This window comes from Epinephelus fuscoguttatus, linkage group LG19 (genome assembly GCF_011397635.1).
Source record: "Epinephelus fuscoguttatus linkage group LG19, E.fuscoguttatus.final_Chr_v1".
Taxonomy (NCBI): Eukaryota; Metazoa; Chordata; class Actinopteri; order Perciformes; family Serranidae; genus Epinephelus; species Epinephelus fuscoguttatus.
This window is the reverse complement of record NC_064770.1, coordinates 39274897-39294458: the sequence shown is the minus strand read 5'-3', so window position 1 is coordinate 39294458 and position 19562 is coordinate 39274897. Positions and strand designations below refer to the sequence as shown.

The 19562-nt window shown below is 41.7% G+C and overlaps 2 protein-coding genes across 5 annotated transcripts in view; both read right to left on the bottom strand.

Annotated features, from left to right (window-relative positions):
* The window catches only part of LOC125879324 (dual specificity protein phosphatase 3-like), a 35210-nt gene extending 30112 nt beyond the window's left edge, over positions 1–5098 (bottom strand). For all 4 annotated transcript variants that reach the window (XR_007447849.1, XR_007447848.1, XR_007447847.1 and 1 more), the window contains exons 1-2: positions 4679–5098; positions 267–499 (exon numbers count right to left, since the gene is read on the bottom strand). Coding sequence is in view for 1 of the 4 variants with exons in the window: in XM_049561160.1 (XP_049417117.1) it covers positions 267–499; positions 4679–4854 (409 nt within the window). In the remaining 3 variants the exon portion in view is untranslated. The remainder of the gene's footprint in view (positions 1–266; positions 500–4678) is intronic.
* Positions 5099–7709: 2611 nt separating this feature from the next.
* prl (prolactin) lies at positions 7710–14378 on the bottom strand. Its single transcript, XM_049561159.1, has 5 exons — positions 14238–14378; positions 12687–12799; positions 12489–12596; positions 9925–10107; positions 7710–8636 (listed from the first exon to the last, which is right to left on the bottom strand). The coding sequence occupies exons 1-5, from the start codon at positions 14278–14280 to the stop codon at positions 8445–8447; spliced, it is 639 nt and encodes a 212-aa protein (XP_049417116.1). The 5' UTR covers positions 14281–14378; the 3' UTR covers positions 7710–8444.
* Positions 14379–19562: the final 5184 nt, after the last annotated feature.

The window sequence follows — 19562 nt, the reverse complement described above, 5'->3', positions numbered from 1 at the left end:
ACGTTTGATGAAGTTCACAACATCGTTATCTGAGATATTATTACGTTTGAGTTCTTATTCACAGCATTGTAGGTGGAAACTGTACGAGAGCTTAGAGTTCACCAGATCGTGCTCGCAACTTCCTATGTTCTAAAAACGAGTTCCATTTGAACAACATATAAATTTGAACACCAAACATATTCAAAACGTGCTTCGCAGGATACCGATAAAGTACGGTATCGTTAGTGTTTCTTGACGTTCTTTCCTCGGCCCTGTCATCCTCTGACCTTTCCCATTTTTGTATGCCAGCGCCTTCCCGATGAAGTCTGCCGCCTCTTCAAAGTAAACGCTGATGTCGAAGTGGTCGGTGTCGCTGGCTGGTATGCCGTGGTAGATGATGCCTGAGTCGGCGTAGAACTCGGCATTGGTGTTGACGTGCATGAAGGAGTTCCCTTCAGCGGCGTTGAGGATGTGGGTGATGCCCTGACGCTTGAGACGCATCACATTCATCGCCACAAACCTGCAACAGATTGGTAAACAAAACAAATACACGACACAGAGTTTATTTCACCAGCTTGTATCCAAGTTTTATTTTTGTCGGTGCGAGGACCCTGTTGAAATGCCAGTCATTTTTCTTCTTCTTCTTCTTCTTCCTCCACATAAATCTCATTTTTGAAGGCCTAAAGGTTCTCGAAAAGTCATGAAACATTGCACACATACCACAACTGGTGAAAGATTTGATATTTTAAGGGTCTCATGCTCAGCCCCCACAAAATTTCTACAAAGCAGCCCCCACAGTTTCTAGGCACATGTAAAGTCCCAAGACGTACAAAAAGTGTCAGGAGCCATACCCTAAACAGGAAGTCAGCCATTTTGAATTAAATGTGTAATTCTGGTGCATTTTTGGCCATTTTCAGGGGTCATAATTTAACGAACTCCTGCAGATTGTTGGTCACCAGTGTTTTTTACATATATTTCTATAAACACCTTTTATTTGATCCTGTTAGACATGTGTGTGAAGGTGTGTCGTAATTAGTCCATGAATTCTTAAAGTTATGGCCAAAAACTTGAATTTTGAGGTCACAGTCACAGGTCACCACCAAATTCTAATCAGGTCATTGATGAGTCCAAGAGGATGTTTGTGCCAAATTTGAAGAAATTCCCTCCAGGTGTTCTTGAGATATCACATTCATGAGAATGTAAGGGATAAGGTCACAGTGACTTTGTACTTTGATCTCTGACCGCCAAATTCTGGTCAGTTCACCTTTGACTAAAAGTGGATGTTTGTGCCAAATTTGAGAGAAATTCAAAGTCTTCTTGAAATGTCACATTCACGAGAATGAGACGGATGCAAGGTCACAGTGTCCTTTGGACATTGTTTTGTAAAATTTGAGGAAACTCCAAAGATGTTTCTGAGATAATGTCGCCGCAAGAATGAGACGGATGCAACGTGACAGTTAACTTTGATCACCACTTTTTAATCATTTCATTCTTGAGTTCAAGAGGACATTTGTGCCAAATTGAGGAGATTCCCTTTAGGCCTTCTTGAGGTATCACCTGCACGAGAAGGTGACAGATGCAAGATCAGTTGAATTAGTTGATTGCTGAGTCCAAGTGAACGTTTGTGCCAAATTGAGGGAATTTCCTGAAAGCCTTCTTGAGATATTGCATTCACAAGAATGACACAGATGCAAGATCACAGTGACCTGGACCTTCGACCACAAAATTATAATTAGATAATTCTTGATTTCAAGTGGATATTTGTGCCAAATTGACAAAATTCCCCATAGGCCTTCTTGAGATATTGCATTCACGAGAATGAGATTGCAAGGTCACAGTGACCTTTGAAGTGGTCTTTTTTCCCAAATTCCCAAATGTTACATTCACGAGAATGAGAGGGATGCAAGGTCACAGTAACCTTGACCTTTAATCACCAAATTCTACTTGCTGAGTCCAAGTGGATGTTTGTGCCCCATTTGAAGATATTCCTTTTAGGTGTTCTTGAGATATCATGTTCTTGAGAATGGGACAGATGGACAGATGGACAACCCACAAACATAGTTCTTCCGCCATGGCTGTTGCCATCACTGTCTTTGTATGTGTTCACACACTTGGCCAAAAAAAGTGACTAAATTCCGATTTGGCATAGCCGATTCTCTAAAACAAGCAAACTGGCTATCTGTGGTAGCAGTCTCTGATGAAATGAAAGCAGTCTTTCGGAGACGGGTATCTCTTCCTGCATGCATTTCATTACACCACAGACACCAGCTTCATGCTTTTAGATTTTAGTTTTGGTTTTAAATCCTTATCTATTCTTTTACCTTTTCCTTTTCTCTGTCAGACAGACGCACTGCACTCTGCTGCTTCTCACTGTGAACCTCTGGGATTGCTGTACCACTTGGCACCTCCCGCCTTTTAGATGTGGGGAGCTAAAAATAACTCGAGCTAATACTGAATGCAACATCACGCCTCCACAAAAAAAAAAAAAAAAAAAAGTCTGCCAGGCTCTCAGACTGTGGAACCAGGACAGATACATCAAAATAAAAAGCCTCAGCTCAGAGAACGGTGCGTGCTCTCTTCACCAGGCTTCACAGAGCTGTGCTGATGTATTTGGGTGTTCCGGCCCGTCGGTGTGAGGACACTCGATCCGACATAACAGACACAAGTGTTTCTGCTCCGTCCATTATGGCTCCTTCAGGAGAGCAGGCAGGTGGAATAAAAGAGGCACTCTCCTGAAATATACAGCCATGACTCACTGTGCTGGAGAAAACAGCCCATCTAAGAGTTTCGCTTTTAAAGCTTTTAGATCTGAACATTTAATATTTACAACATGCATTTGATTGAAAGCCTGGAACATACAGAGGGCCACTCTTTTAGCTCAACATACTGAAGATGTTGAAGAGCTGTGATCAACTTTTATCTTTTTTTATGCAATAATCTGCATCATGAACAAGTTTCTCCTGCTTATAACTCATTTAGGAAATGCTGTACGTGCTCTCAAGCTTCTTCAAATGTCATAATATCCAGCACCTGACATCCGTCTGATCACCAAACTTTCTGTTGCTGCCATTACACAGGTTAGACCTGGCTCTGCTGCTGGTCATCAGCCCGCTGTGACCCCACCTGCTGGGGTTTGCAATGGCTGAATTAGAGTTGCTACAGCCACTAACAGAAGGTCAGTTTCAGCAAAATATGACATCAAAAAATGGTTGATAAAATGTCCAAAAAATGTCATTAAAATGTCAAGAAAAATTGATAAAATGTCCAAAACATATAATTAAAATGTCAAAAGAAATGTTGATTAAATATCCAAAAATGTCAAAAAACAGTTGAGAAAATGTCCAAAAAATATCATTAAAATGTCAAAAAAATGTCGATGAAATGTCCAAAACATATAATTAAAATGTCAAAAAAAAAAGTTGATAAAATGTCCAAAACATTTCATTCAAATGTCAAAAAAGATGTTGATAAAATGTTTGAAAAAAGGTAAAGAAAATGTCTGAGGAAAATAAATATATCTGCCTGATCAGCAAACTTTCTGTTGCTGCCATTACACAGGTTAGATCCGGTTCTGCTCCTGGCCACTACCCCCCTGTGACCCCCAGCGCTGGGGTTTGTTAATATTTGTCTGAAAAAAAAAGGTTAATAAAATCTCCAAAAATGTTATTAAAATGTCCAGAAAATATGAATAAAATATCAGAAAAAAGTGTTGATAAAAAAAAAGTGTTGATAAAATGTCTGTATCGTCTCATTTTATCTCTCATAGCCATTTTTATTTATTTCATAGGCATATTTATTTATGGATTTTTTTTTCATTTTCATTTAACATTGAATTAAATGTCGTTCCACAGACAGATAAAGTTGGTATTGATTTAAAAGCATTATGTTGGGGGACTACTCCAGGTAACAACCTCACTAACTTATAGATAACTGCTAAAATCCAAAATGCCCTCACAGAGCGATGTTTAAAGATGTTGTGTATGTTCTGACCTGAGTCCCAGCGTCTCTGATCTGTCCTAAGTCGTCCCAGACTGCCTCCCCTCGTGTTAACTGCAGATATTGAAACGTGGAGCATGTGGGGACATTTTAAATCAACAGGGCACGAAGAGGTTAATCAGCAGAGCTATTTTTGGATCCTCCATCTCTGCCTCCTCCTGTCTCTGCTCTATTTTACCATTTTCTAACATCCCTCCATCTCTTCAAAAATTCAACAAGCTTCTGTCTGAAACAAGGCTCACTGCATGTTCTGCTGCTGCTGCACATCCGCACCCTGCATCTACATATATAACCTACACTCACAGGACTCATCATAAAGAGCATCATGAGGGTTCATCAGTCAGTCCTTAATCATCACACGTTATTATTCTAGGATATGTGATTACATAACATTATTGTTTACAGACACAGTGCATTTAAATGATACCTTCAATGATTCCCTCACTGCTTTGTGTTATAATATATTAATAATCATATTCAGACACGTCGTTGTGCAGCAGCTGTCCTGTCAAAGCAGCATTAATAACATGCAGGCTAATATGATAATTAGGGATTATGGAGTTTGGGTTCATTGTTTTCATTTCGGTCAGAGACAAACTGAGTCTCAGTGAGACGGTTCCTGCTGCATGACCTAAATCACAGGGCGACATGTTCACTGTCATGTCTGTAATATCTCTGTGTTAACAACAGGAGATGGACTCACGCGTTTCCGACGTAGATCCGTGGGTAGACCTCATGGAAGTGTTTGGTGGGCCAGCTGTAGAAGCCGCTGTCGTCCGTCAGCAGCTCGTTGAGTTGTTGGAGAGTCACCTCGAAGCTCGGCATGTCGAGTCGCTCCGGAGCCGCTGTCTTCACCTGTTGGCTGTGTTTGTTCTTCATAACCGGAGAAATGGAGAAATGTTGATCTCCTGCAGGCTCAGACCGGAGGGAGGAGGAAGAGGAGGAAGAGGAGGAGGTAAATGTGGAGGACAGGTGTCGGTTTACCGCTCTGCTCCCCGTGCGCCTCCAGCGCGGCTCAGCACTGAGAGCTGAGCTGAGTGTTGTGACGGATAAACCCTCACACAGGGCCGGTCAGGACTCACAGAGGGGCCCGGGTCAGTGGTTCCCAACCAGGGGGGGCGGATATTATCATGATTCTTAGCCAGAGAACATTACATAAACAATTACCACCTGAAATTATTACCACCAAAAAATTGTTTATAAAATGTCAGAAATAAATGTTGATAAAATGTCCTGGAGAAAAAAAAGTGAAATAAATGTCCAAAAATGTTTAATAAAATATCTGAAAAAGGTTTATAAAATCTGGGAAAAAAATATTAATGAAATGTCCAAATAAATGTTAATGAAATATCCGAAATATAGTAATAAAATGTCAGAAAAAAGGTTGATAAAACATAAAAAAAAAGTTAAAATGTCTGATTCAGACGTTTTTAAAAGTCTGAAATATCTCACTATATAATGGCTAAAACTCTGTGTGTGTGTGTTCCACCTTTTCTCCTCACTGACTTGGTCAATCCATATGAAATTTGGCACAGTGGTAGAGGGTCATGGGAGGATGCCAATGAAGCAATATTACATCAATTGGCCAAAGGGGGGCGCTATAGCAACCCATTGAAATGTCAAACTTTGAATGGGCATATCTCATGCCCCGTATGTGGTAGAGACATGAAACTTTGCACAGAGATGCCTCTCCTCATGAGGAACACATTTGCCTCAAGAACCCATAACTTCCGCTTATATAGATTTTCCGCCATTTTGAATTTTTTGAAAAACACTTCAAATGGATCTCTTCCTAGGAAGTTTGAGCGATCTGCATGAAACTGGGTGAACATAATCTAGGGAGCAATATCTAAAGTTCCCTCTTGGCAAAAGTTGGAAAACTTCCTAAAACTGAGCTTCTATAAGGCAATGAATATTGCGGAGGGCGTGGCTCATCACATAAAGGTGTAGAACATCTCAAGGGTTTCACCCATCACCACGCAACTTTGTAGGCATATGAGCACACATAATCTGAGGGGACCCCTCCATTATTGAGCCCATCAAACAAAATGGGGGCGCTAGAGAGCTCATTTCTTATCTAGGCCTAACCGCCATATGGATTTTTACTAAACTTGGTAGATATGTAGAACAGGACGCCTCAAGGTGACTGGAGAAATTTAACTCTAATTGGCAACTGGGTGGCGCTATAACAACAGAAAAATGCTTCAAAATGGCTAAAATGCGACCGATCGCTGTGGCTCCCCCTGTGGACCAATGTTGGTGTTGTTTCTAATGTTTGGTATGACTAAGTCATGGTATGGTATGCTGTACATAATCACGGAAACTGTCAGTGTGTCATTCTGTCAGTCAGTCATTCTGTCTGTCCCACGTTTTTCTACTCACTGACGTGGTCAATCTATGTGAAACTGCACATAGACATTGAGGACTGGCGTAGGTAGAAGGTGACAAAGCTACCAATGGCTATGGACCAGTACTAATAAAATGTCAGAAAAAAATGTTAATTGATTTTTTTTTTTTTTTTAAATTGAATAAATTGTCTAGCTGACAAACTGATTTCATTTAGATGTCGGCCCTAAAGGGTCTGTGCATACAGCATAAATGAACTCATATAAACAATAAGGGGTCGTACACATGCTGTGTTTTTGTTGTCCTTAAATTAAATGTTTTCAGTGTAGAAGTGCAGCAGCCGCACTCAAACATCATGGCGCGCATGCGTTCCCAAGCACCTATTTTTTAGGGCATGACAGCTACTCCCTGTAATAAGTTTAGAATTGCGCAGACAGTCTTTGACACAGTCATCGACACCCTGATGAAGACTCTCTAGTCAAAACGCATTGGTTTATCCATGTATTATTAACAGTAATAATAATAATAATAATAATAATAAATAGTCAGATCTCATTCTTGGACTGTTTGTCTGCACCATGGACTTTTACACTGAGTGAACTAGACAGTCTTTTTTATCTTTATTAGATTGTATTTTGTCGTGCAGTGCAGTTAGTGATAGCGGTCTCTGTGCTCACTCCAACAGTTTGACTGACCATCAATGGCTCAAAACAAAGGGGCGGGGCTTAACAAAGGGTCAGTTAAATGTTTTTTTTCCCTTTTTTGTACAAATTTTTGTACAGTTGAGAAAGTCGGTGGAAAGATGTAGACGCTAGCTTACCTGCGGTGGCATGACAGTCTCATGTAACATATATCATTGTCAGTGGTAACCACTTGAGTTAGCACAACCAAAGACACGTCCCAGTGAGCTCCAACTGGTATTTCAACGTTGAATTCTGGTGGAAAACAAGTTAATATTCAGTCTAACGTCTAAGACCTCTTTTCAACCAGCTAAAATGTGGCTAACAACATCAACGTGTCAAAATTCCAAATTTGTTTTATAATTCTGATCATTTGTTCAGTTGTGGATCAAAAGAGAGACGATACTGATCGGTGTTTGACGTATTTCTCCAAAGTCATATTGCACTGGTGGGTGACATGTGGTCTACATGAGGACGTAATGTCAACTCATTTTAATGTTTCATATAAAATGTCATGAAGATGGGACTATACAGTCTGTGCTGTCAAAAATAACACAACTTGTGCTCACTGCTGTAACATGTATGTGCAAGTATGGAAAAATGTTCGCTTATGTTCACTTTAACACATGATCAGTAGTTAATGGGTGGCTCATGATTAAATATTGATTTTTCCTAAAGTTGGTGGGCTCACAAGAGACAGACGAAGACTTTCACTGTGCAAGAGATTATTTTTATTGATATGCAGACTTCAAAGAAATATTTAGATTGATAAGAATCACATTCAAAATTCTTTCAAGAAAGTTTAATCTAAAGTGCAAATGCTGCAGTGTGTCATCGGTCAAGCGTCAGTTAGGAAGAGAGAGTTATACTTCACTGTAAGCGTCCCAGTGTGAAGACTGAAGAGTTTCATAGAGCACACCTGCTGCTGCTGCGAGTACAGAAAGCTTTAGTAGAAGAAGAGGACAAGAAGGAGTCACAGGAGCGATGACACACCAGTTTGTGACCACGTATGGTCAGATCATAACGCCAGACCAGCTGGAAACATCTGGGGAAGTGTGTGAGCTGTGTTTTGTCCACATTAGCCAGACTAGATAACAGTTGTGTTTTAACCTTTGACCTTTGAGGAAGTTGGGTTTTTTTTGCCCCCGTTTGCAAATTTACGAGGCAACTGTTTCAAAATCAACAAGAGCTAAAATTTAATTATATTTTTGCATCAATAGATTCACACTGAGGATTGTGTTGTGCACCATGATGACCAACGGGTGTCACTTCATTATCTCTTGTGTGTCATGTAACTCCTCCTCATCTTCACCTCCTGAAGGCTCATAATGCCAGCTACTCAGTAATTAGAATATCAGCTCAGATCGCAGATTGCTAACGTGCTAATCTACAGTTGGTAGACAATACAAGCTGTGAGAAAAACCAAGCGAGCTGTGTCACTTTTTAGCACATCTCTGGCCTCAGTTTTGCTGCCCGGCAGCGTAGGACTTTCAGGAAGCTGTCGATCTTGTGCGAGTCGCGGCGGAAGCAGGACAACAGGAAGTTGAAGTTGACCAATTTGGAGATCCTGTCCTGGCCGATGTCGTTGCCTCCTCTGTAGGGCAGTGAGGAGATGAGCTGAGCCGCTGGACCCATCTGGGAGAGAAAGGAGGCGGGGAGGTGGAGATGAGCACATTTTATATTCATGTTTTTAATGACAATACTGTACATGCAAAAAACAAAGACTTGTCTTCCCCAAGCAAGAAAACAGGCTGAGTGTGGAAGTGACAAAAACTGCAGTTTTCAATAAAACACACTAGAGGCTGGCTCCAAGATTGAGTCAGTCCCCATAGACCCCCATGTTAAAACTTTACAGCAGAAATAAACATGTTTGCAGCCTGGTACAAAAAAAAAACAGTTTAGTCTCTGTAGCTAATTTCAACATTCATGACAACTGTACAGAGGCTGAATTTATATGTAACTCACCTGTTTAAATGTTAAAGGGATCCAAGTGTCCAAATGAGGTTTTTCCAAACAGCTTTTTATGTCGGGGCTTCAGGACACTTGGATCACTACGGACGAGCAGTATGGAGATATTTTGTGGTTTCAATGATGTGTTTTTGGACGTTTGAATCTGGGGCGCCGTCAGCCTCCATTAGGTGGAGTTGTGTTGCTACCTCCTCTCCCCTTGGATCTTTGCAAGTGATGTGAGGACTCTAAACCTGAGCCTCCCTCGGCGTATGGGTGAGTAGATAATGGCTGAATTTTCATTTTTGGGTGCACTATCCCTTTAAGGCTGACCCAGCTGTCCACGAATGTTGTTAAACATCAATATCTGCTTGAATTTAGGATGTGACGTTGGGTGAATTTCAATTGCATATCTAATGCCAACGTTAATTTGAAGAACACTGACGATGAATGACGTTGATATTTTGTTGGTTTTAAGTTGTGTTGTTACGTGACCCAAAATCCATTGTCTTCCAAACGTCTCATGCCAACATCATTTTGATGTAGAATCATGACCTTTAGTCGTAAGGTATGGAGGACAAAACCCAACTAAAATTTAATGTCTGTCTGACCTGAGAGTCCAACGTCTTTCTGACGTCCGGTGCCAGCTGGGAAGTTCCGCATTGTTAAGGGCGTGGCTGCTTTTAGTGACTGGTCTTTACCACAGTGACCAGGTTGGTTAAGTAACATAACCATGGTGCAACCACAGAGTATAAGTGTAGCTATCATTTTGTGAGTCTGTTTTCTGCTCATGAAAGTTACGTAACTCTTTACACAGGGTCTGCACGGACCCCTCTGCAGATGGCCGCTTGCAGCCCAGTATTTGTGACTGCGCAGATTTTTCGTCAGTGTCTGACAAAGTGCTGGTTCTTGATGACTTCGGAGTTAGACCGTGTTGTTATTCTATGCAGTCTATGGTCTTTCCGTGCTTACACACCTTTCCAGACAGGACATCCAGGCCGTCTCCCAGGCTCTTGGTGTGCTCCTGCAGCTCCTGGATCTTGTTGGAGATGGTGCTCTGGGCCGGGTGAGGCAGGGTGTTAGCAGAGGTGGACAGGACGACCAGGGGGTCGGCCCAGGCCTGAAGCAGAGAGCGAGCCAATGACAGCAGGTCGGACTCCTGGAGAAGAGGAGAATAATGAGATGAGACAATAAGCTGAAGGACAACTGGAGAGACGGGAGATGAAATGCTGTGAGAAACCAATGAGGTGAGGTGGTTGAACTGAATTGCAATAGTCTGCTCAGATAGACTGACCACCACTCGTAATTCCAACTGTAGCAGAGGTCAGAAAGCATCACAGATTGTTTTTAAAGGTAATATCACAATAAAGAAATAAAATGCTTTCCCCCTGGTTTGCTAACTTTCAAGTAACTCTGACCCTATAAATGCTCTTTTATTTTCATCGTGGCATATTTTCCAAGTACTATTTACTTGCAACAGGGCCTCTTTAACAAATTGTGCATCTGTCACCATACAACAGACACATTTATAATTTCAGTCTTACAGATTTGTAGTCAAATTGTTTGGCAGCACATTGTTTAGATTTAGGAAAGAATGATGGTTACTTGAATCCTCTTTAGATCATCTACAATGATCGCTTCAGTTATTCGAGTGAAAGCTGAGACAGCTCAGTGATGCTCGTTTGTGCCCATTCTGGCAAGTCTCGGCTAATATCATACCTCGCTTTTTGATAACAGTGTACTATAGCTTCAAACTTTCCGATGTGCTTAAGGCAAGTTCCCAACCGAAAAACAAAACAGATGGAGGAGTTTCGCAGACACATTGGAGATCTAGGAATGAATGGACTTACTGCTTGACTCGCATACGTAGACAGAACGAGGTGTAAAGCTCGCTAGTAAACATGTTATACCTTGCACAAAAACCTCAGTATAAAAACGACACATGTTTTATGGGGGATAATGTGCTCGACCATTTCTTGGCTTGGTGCAATGACTTCCTGGAGGTTGGTTGCTGGCGGTAGTTTCATATTTTGTGTAAAAACATTTGAGTGCTCGTCACTTAAAAACTGTATTACTTCAAATGAAATGAGTGAATTGCATCTGAAATATTTTTGAATATTAGCCATCCTTCTATCAGTCCACTCTAGACACTACCACTCCCAGCATTCATTGACCAAGAGGCTTTGTACACCCACTAAGCCAACAGGCTGCCAGTCAGTGTAAGCTTTACGTTAATTAATCAATAGTAATCACTGAAATAGCCCATAGTAAGAAAGCCGTCTTGAGAAGCCTTCTGTTTTGTGTCCTTTCGCATATTTTAGAGCGCCAATCTTCAGATGGATGTCTGCTTAATTTCTCCTCTCTCTCTATAATAAGAATAATTTGAACTTTTGAAACGTTTCAGCTCAAACATCTTGACTCCAGCTGGTTAGAAGATCTGATCTGATGTAAAACAGAGACAGAGAAAAAGATAACGCAACCCGGTCTCACTCTGAAGTCGTCGAGAACCAGTGCTTGGTCACTGACTTCTGGCATGATATGCGGCGCGTTGCCGTTATGAATGTGATGTCATGTTTCTAACTTAACTGTGCTAAAGACCAATGAATACTCAAAAACATCAGTTTTAAAGACAGGTACGCAGAGTTTTTTTCTTTAGAATGCCTTTTTGCATGAACAAGGAGTGTAGATTTCGTCCTCATCTTTTACAGTGGAGAACTCCCATGTCTGCAAGCGTCCACACGGAGTCAGTGACTTCTGCTGTCAGACACCGGAAAAAACCTGTCCTTTCACATCGGCACGATACACAGCCAATCGGTTGCTGTTATTGTTTCACGGCACACAGCGCCATCAGGGGCAAATGTCGCGGGACAACAACAGAAGTTAAGGCAGCAGAAGTCCGAGTAGGACGGACAGGACGGGTGGTGGGTGGATCCAACAACCACAGACTTTCTCCCAGGAGGCCAGTGTTCACTTCCTGTAAGACTGTAAAGCCAAACCCTGTTCTTTTTTCCTAAATGTAACCGTGTGTGTGTTTTATTGAATAGAACAAACGCCAATTCGCAGTGTTGTACAGATGTAGTGCTTTTATTTTGAAAGAGACTGTATCAAACTGTACATTTCCTGTGAAAACAGAAGTGTATTTTGAAAACAGACAATGCATGTAACAGGCTGAAGTTGACACGGCGTCCCAGAACGTCAACAACCAACACACCCAGGGTACCTTGGACGCCATATGTGGACGTGGAAAGTCCATGACCAAACGTGGACATGTGACGAGGTCACAGTGAGGATGTGTTGGTTAAAGACAACATAACCAATGTAACCACCGTGACGCCACCCATTGGTTTGCAAACTCCCATTTTGAAACCTTGAATTTGGCATTTTGAACGTCGCCATCTTGGATTTTTGGAGCCAGTAGTGACCATATTATGACAAGAGGGTGGAGCTAACTCTAACAGCTGCTGCTAGCTTGGTTAAGACGTGGTAATGTGAGACAGATGAAAGATTAAGGAAAACATAAAAAGGGTAACAGTAACTCACTGATACTTGTAGAGCTTGTTCCTTGTCACTGGGTGTCTGCAGAGAGGAGGTGTGGCACATTGAGGGGCGGGGCATAGCCATCCGGCCTATAGGAGGGAAATTAAAGTCCTGGAGGGGGACGGAAGACGAATATGAATACGTAAGAAACCAGACTTGTATAACGCGACACAGTTCATACCCACAACAATCAGGACTGACCAGGTCGTGGCTGAGAGTCGTGCTGAGGGAGTGCAGTCTGTCGGAGCGCTGAGAGGCCCGGTCGAGCAGGTCGTTGATGGGGACGGCGCTGCACGCTGCCACCATGTACAACACTGTGGAGCACAGGACCGTGGCAGAGAACATTCAGAGGGTTTGTTTATGCCTCGGTGCCGGCGATAGCCACGACCGGAGGCGTCATGTTTTCAGGTTGGCTCTCCCTCCGTCCCATCCTTGTGGACACAATATCTCAAAAACACCTCAAGGGAATTTATTCAAATTTGGCACAAATGTCACCTTGGATTCAACAATAAACTAATTCGTTTTTAGTGGTCATAGATCAAAGGTCAAGGTCACTGTGACTTTGTCTGTCTCATTCTCCTGAACTTGATATCTCAAGAATGTCTTGAAGGAATATCTTCATATGTGGCGCGAACGTTTATTTGCACCTGAGGATGACCTAATTAGATTTTGGTGGTCAAGATTCAAAGGTTAAGGTCACTGTGACCTTGCTTCCATCTCATTCTTCTGAATGCGATATCTTAAGAATGCGTTCAGGGAATATTTTTTCAAATTTGGTGCAACTGTCCTCTTGGACTTCACAATGAACTGATCGGATTTTGGTGGTCAAAGGTCAAGGTCAGTGTGACCTTACATCTGAATCATTGGTGAAGATTCTTAGTCATCCAGGTCATGGTAATCTAAAGTGCTATATCGTAGGCAACTGGACCTGGTTGAGCAAGGTGCGTATGATATAACACTTAATAATCCACTTTTAAGTGTTTGCTCATCAGCTTTCCAGGTCGTTTGGAAAAAAAAAAGAAAGATGTTTAAGATATGTTAGTTTAATGAATGTTGACTTCCAATGTGCTTATATTTACATATCAGGCTGTATAATATTTTCAGGCTTAAGAAGAGTTTTTATACAGATTTTAGCCCATATACATGAACACACACAGAGCATGTGTGTGTCCGGTATGAACCAGCAGCAGCAGCAGCTTCATCTTTTTCTAACTACTCCATCATGGACGTTTACAGTACTGCACTTATCTGCTGTTTTCTATTCAGATGGTGCTAACTGTGCTTTGTAAAGTCGTATAGCTCTGGGTATCCAGCAACCACTACCACCAGTTTCTCCTCCATTGTTTACCATCTGTAGACTTGTTGTCGTGACCACCACAGAAGCCCCGCCTCTCAAATCATCCCATTGAACACTGGGACAAAAAGATTACGAAAAACCAGATGACGTGGGGCTTTGTTCCGCTTTGAGAAACTCGAGGCGCATAGCAACACAAACACACGAGCAAAAAGCTTCAATCTCATTAAAAACTTTTACAGAAAGCTGCCTCCAGCTGCTGAAACACTCTCTGTATGATCAAGTCTTACTGCTCAGTCCTCAAACAGAATCCTCTGCCTTCTATCTCAGGCCCAGCTCCTCCCCTTCTGAGACACAACTACAGTTTTTCATGATCATCCAACCTCATACTTAACGTGAGGTTCTTCACTGCAGCAGATGACTTTACAGATATAACACACAAGCTGAGCTCATCTCACCCGTCATGAGGAGTTTGTTTCCATCGCTGTGTCTTTGAGCCATCTCTCTTCTTCTTCTTCTTCTGTGACCCGCTTGTTGCTGTTTCCTTCTTCCTCTCCATCCCGCCTCAGTTTTATAGTCCTCGTCTTCATCAGTTTGGTTATGCAGCAGTGTGAGCTGATTGTGTGGTCCAGCTTATAATGAGAAACATGGTCAAGGAGATCTGAATGGATGCAACAGACAGAGTGTGTGTGTGTGTGTGTGTGTGTGTGTGTGTGTTAATTAGATGAATAAAAACACTGATGTCCACAAGATGTTTGGTTAAAGCACTGCGTCTTAAATCCATTACGACATCATTTGATGGTTGAGTTACTGATGACCGCGTACATCCATCACTGACCTGACATTTCCATGGTTACAGAGCAAGTTAGCCACCTGCTGCTTCGTGTATTCTCAGATCTGAGGGTGAAAAATCTTTTTCCAAAACGCACTGAAAGCAGCAACAAGTTTTCTCTCAACACATGATGGTACGAACAGAAAAACCTGAACACAGAGTGGAGTTGTTTCAACCGGCTTCAGCTGTTTCCTGCCCTTCATTTCAATCTGTTCACGGCAGCTTTTGGATTTTTTAGGGCTTTTAACTGTTTTTGAGAAGTGTGATCATCCAACACATTCTCCCTCCCAGCCTCATTAATCATGGACGCTCAGTCTGTGGCCCATCACATCAAATTATGACACTCCTTGCCCTCCAGCGTCGATTTTGGATATTCACTCAATTTGTCAATTGTTACATGCATCTTGTCTTTTCAAAATAAACTTCTGTTTTCACAGGAAGTGAACACTTTCCTCTCGGTAAATGCATACAGTCTTTTTTAATGAACTTAGAATGCAACTGAAAGTGTTTTTAGGTTTACTTCCTCAGGTTTACACAGAGGAGGTGTCTTTACAACAATCAGTCAAGGTAACTTGTGCATGCTTGACGAGGTAAGGAAAGTTTTCTTGCATCAATAATGTGAAATAATGATTTGTTTTAATTCACAGTATTAAGTTGAAATAACGAGTGATTAAAAATTCAGCTTTACAGCTTAAAGAAACAGTGCTGAGACAAGTAGAACATTAATGTTGAATTGACATCAAAAACTTTAGTTTCTGAGTTGAAACAAACCTTCAAGCTGAGTAAATTTGCATTTGTCAAGTTTAACCAACTTCATATGTTTTACAGTGCAGCGACTAAGTGAAGCTGAAAATGTCCAGTAAAGGAGTTGCTCCACGTTATTGATCAACACATCAGACTGTCCTTGAGTCGAGGTCACACTGGCACAAACTGTCCTTCTGTCAGAGACGATATTCAGATCAGTCCTCAGGTATGAATGAAGTTTTTTCTTGAAGTCTGACACTTAAGGCTTAATTTCTCCTTAGCTGAGGGACTTACACAGTTGCACCTTAAAAAAATTCCTTTGTTAAGGGGAAAAACTAAAATACTGCATTAAAAGACAGCAGTAACAGTTTTCATGGAGATTATTTGTTTGGACTCACGCTGTGACGCCTGATGTCGTCTCACAGAGTTGTCTCTTAGTTAGATGTCAGGAGAAAAGACGACAAGAAAACCAGACTGGTCAGAGGAGGAGAAGATGAAACTTCTGGAGGAATACAATCAGAGAAAGAACTACAAAGTAAATACCAGAAAACATTAAACGACTGTAGGAAGAAGCAACGGAAATGATTTCAGTTAAATCTAAAGTGTAAAATCAGAAGTGTCTCCGTCAGGTTCTCCTGGTCACAGAACACTCTGCTCAGGGTGTGTTAGCTTTTTCATTTATCACCATAAACTCGGTCATGTTGCAGTTAAGACAGAGTCAGAGGGACCTTAAGGGTTTGGTTTTTTTTTTTTACCTTGCTTTGGTTGCTAAGGTCTTTTGTGCAACGGTTGAGGGATTCCTTAAGTAACCTTAAGGAGAAGACTTAAGGGTGTTTCTGCAACTGATTTTATTTTGAGAAAACTTTAACAAGGACTTTAAGAAAAATCTTAACAGTGCAAGTGGCCCCCAGGCCCCTATCCCCCTAACCCAAGATCTTACACACACACACACACACACACACACACACACACAAAACAACAAAAAACAAACAAAAACATGAAAACAGCACACAGTTTAAACCCCAAATGAAACGAGCACGTAAACACCAACAGGAAAAACAATTTAAAACCTGTGAAGGACTAACAGTTACAGAGCTCTTTGTAATTATCCCGTGATCTCGAGGGAAACAAAAGTCATTTCTCACGATAAATCATCCTGAGACACACATCAACAACAAAATGAGTGTTGTTATCTTAAGATAACAAAAAATTAGAGAAAACAAAATTGCAGGCACGGCCATTCTCTGCTTTTGTACATCACAGACTATCATTGTAATGGTTTGAGATTTTGACAGGACAAAAACCACCTTACAAAATATCACAGCTTCATGGTTTCACAGAATCACAGAATTATTTTATTTTAGGCAGAGGGTTAATTGTTGGTGGACATATATGTTAAAAGTCTCCCGTATGAAAATAACTAAAATAACACTGAGATTTTCTGTCTAGTTGTTTTTTTTTCTTTTTGATATCATAGATAAGTAAATGTCATTTTTAATATCAGAGTATACTTTAAAAAAAATGGTATCGCTGCAGCAGTATTACAGACCTCTGCCTCTTTTTATGGGTATAAATATATCCAATAATAAACATATAAATGTGCAGTTATTGTATTTTTATTATCCACTGATTATAACTGGTGCACAGTGTCCTTACACACTGAGTGTTTGTCGACATCGACTTTGTGTCTTACTTTATTTGGAGCCCACAGAACTCACTGCTGTAATATGTCGTAAAATAAACACATAAATACAATTTTACAATTTTTTTCTTAAAATATTTTCCTCTAAAATGTAAAAACCAAACATGCCTATACTTCATTATTAATAGTGATAATGTTTCATAAGGATTTTTCTTTTCAGGTCAAAACTGAGTCACAGAATTTTAATGCAACTGAACTGTTCACAGTCAGGAACATGTTTACTGCAGCTGGTCTGCAGACACCAGTCCTCACAGGACAGAGGCAGCAGCTCAGTGGGGACGTCTGCTGGACATGTGTGGAACAGCACGTCCAAGGTGACACAGAGACAGACTGAAGACAGAGAGACGAACAGGCGAGGCAGCTTTATTTGCACATCACACTTTATACACCAGGTCAGTTTAAAGAGCTTTACAGAGCAGTAACATATAAAACATGTCAAAGGATCCAGATTTACAATAAAAGAGGAAAGAGAAAAAAATATAGAAGGTAAAATTGATTTAATTAATTACTAAGTGATTTTCAATTTTAAACTTCAGACACGAGGTGCAAAGATAAAAATATTATTTAAAATGATTTAAGATTGAGTTTTAAAATAAGGTTGCAGTCATCACAGGGCGGAGCAGGCAGTGTAAACAAGGAACATTTTTAACTTCAAACTGTTCAGAGTCGGGCTGTGGAACATCATGTGGGACGCTGTTCCAGGTTTGTGCTGCCTGAGAACAAAACGCTGATTCATCATGATTGGTTCTGACTCCTGGGACGGTCAAGATGCCCGTCCTGATGACCTCAGGGTCCGAGAAGGTTCATAATATGTCACGAACATGTCAGAGATTAGAATTAAAGCCTTTTTTTGAATTGAAAAATCAACACAAGTGATGAGCTCATACCATAAAGCCTGTCGTATGTAACAGACATATGACGACGCACTGACAGAGAGAGAGGGTTAAAGGTGAGCAGCTGATTGGTTCACTTCAGGACCAGGTGTCATGATCCCTTGATAAACATACATGAGACTATGAGCGAGGAGTGATGGCGCTGTCTGGGGGTTTCAGGGGAGCCAAAGGCTTAAAGGTAACCTGGAAATCCAGATACTGCACAGGGATCTGACCCCGACGAGCAGAGCCCAATGAATCGCCATCGGACCAATCAGATCAGTCTATCTGACAGAGGTGGGCTCTGGGCGGGCGTAACATGATGACGACAGCGCTGCGCTGTAGGAGTCTAAAAGTAAACAGCCAAGATGGCAGCTGCTGAAGGACCGCGTCCCTTCAGTTTAGCTTTGGAAGAAACGCTAAGCCAACTACAATTATCTTTCTCCTTGAGAGAGGAACAGAAGACTGCCCGAGAATCCTTCGCTTCCAGGAAGGACGTTTTTGCTGTTTTGCCGACGGGATACGGCAACAGCAGAATATATCAGTTAGCCCCGCTGGTCAGCAAACCAACGGCAAACCACCCATATGCCGAGGGAGGCTCAGGTGAAGTTTTAGAGTCCTCACATCACTTGCAGAGATCCAAGGGGAGAGGAGGTAGCAACACAACTCCACCTAATGGAGGCTGACGGCGCCCCAGATTCAAACGTCCAAAAACACATCATTGAAACCACAAAATATCTCCATACTGCTCGTCCGTAGTGATCCAAGTGTCCTGAAGCCCCGACATAAAAAGTTGTTTGGAAAAACCTCATTTGGACTCTGTTTTTAGCCTCATTGTAGCCTGTAGCTCTGACTGCCTCTCTGGGCACCGCACTCACGTGAACACAGTGCACAGTTAGTTGTGTTGCTACCCCCTCTCCCTTTAAAGTTAGATGGATAGAAAAGTGAGAAGGAGCATAGGGAGGGCAGAGACGAGGAGAGACGCTGGACACCCCACCTCCCCCTACTCTCTCCTTTTGATGAGAAGGAAGAAGAGAGTAGAAGCTAACTTTAGTCAGGGTGGAGTGAAACTGGTCAAGCGTTGTTGCACATACTTGTGATTGTGAGTGATAGTTGGATTCATGCGGGGGGGTTAGGGAGGGCAAACGCTTCATTGGGGTCATCAGGTGTTTCGACGATTGGCCCACGTCACCTCCAGAGGGCTCATCAGCAACACCTCACGTCCCAGGTGCGCCTCCTTCTGTTGGTATTTCAGGGCCTTGTGGTGTCTGGCCTCTTCATCCACAGCTCGCTTGTTTTTATTCTTCTGAACAACTTAATTTGCAATTTTTTATACATTATTGATTTATATGATTATTACAACACATGTTATGTAAAGCAAATTAGCCCGTGTTTTTATCTCATCTACCTGGAGGCTCGCTCAGGGCACCAAGAGTGCTCGCACCACCACTGAGTACACCAAACCCCTCCTGCAAAACTCGCCTGAAATGTGTTTAAACCCAAACAGACCGTGGCCTGAAGATATTTACCCCTCCTTCTGTTTGGTTTAACTTTCTCTCCTCCTCACACTGTGGGTGTCCTCTGCAAACACGATCGGATAACACACTGTTCTAACTTCTTACTTGCTCTCATA

Bases quoted from the DNA above. Each gene is read 5' to 3' on its own strand.
- prl (XM_049561159.1), bottom strand. From the start codon at position 14,280: ATGGCTCAAAGACACAGCGATGGAAACAAACTCCTCATGACGG. The intron at 12,800-14,237 runs GTGAGATGAGCT...TGTGCTCCACAG, and splicing joins AAACAAACTCCTCATGACGG to TGTTGTACATGGTGGCAGCG. The intron at 10,108-12,488 runs GTGAGTTACTGT...CCTCTTCTCCAG, and splicing joins AACAAGCTCTACAAGTATCA to GAGTCCGACCTGCTGTCATT.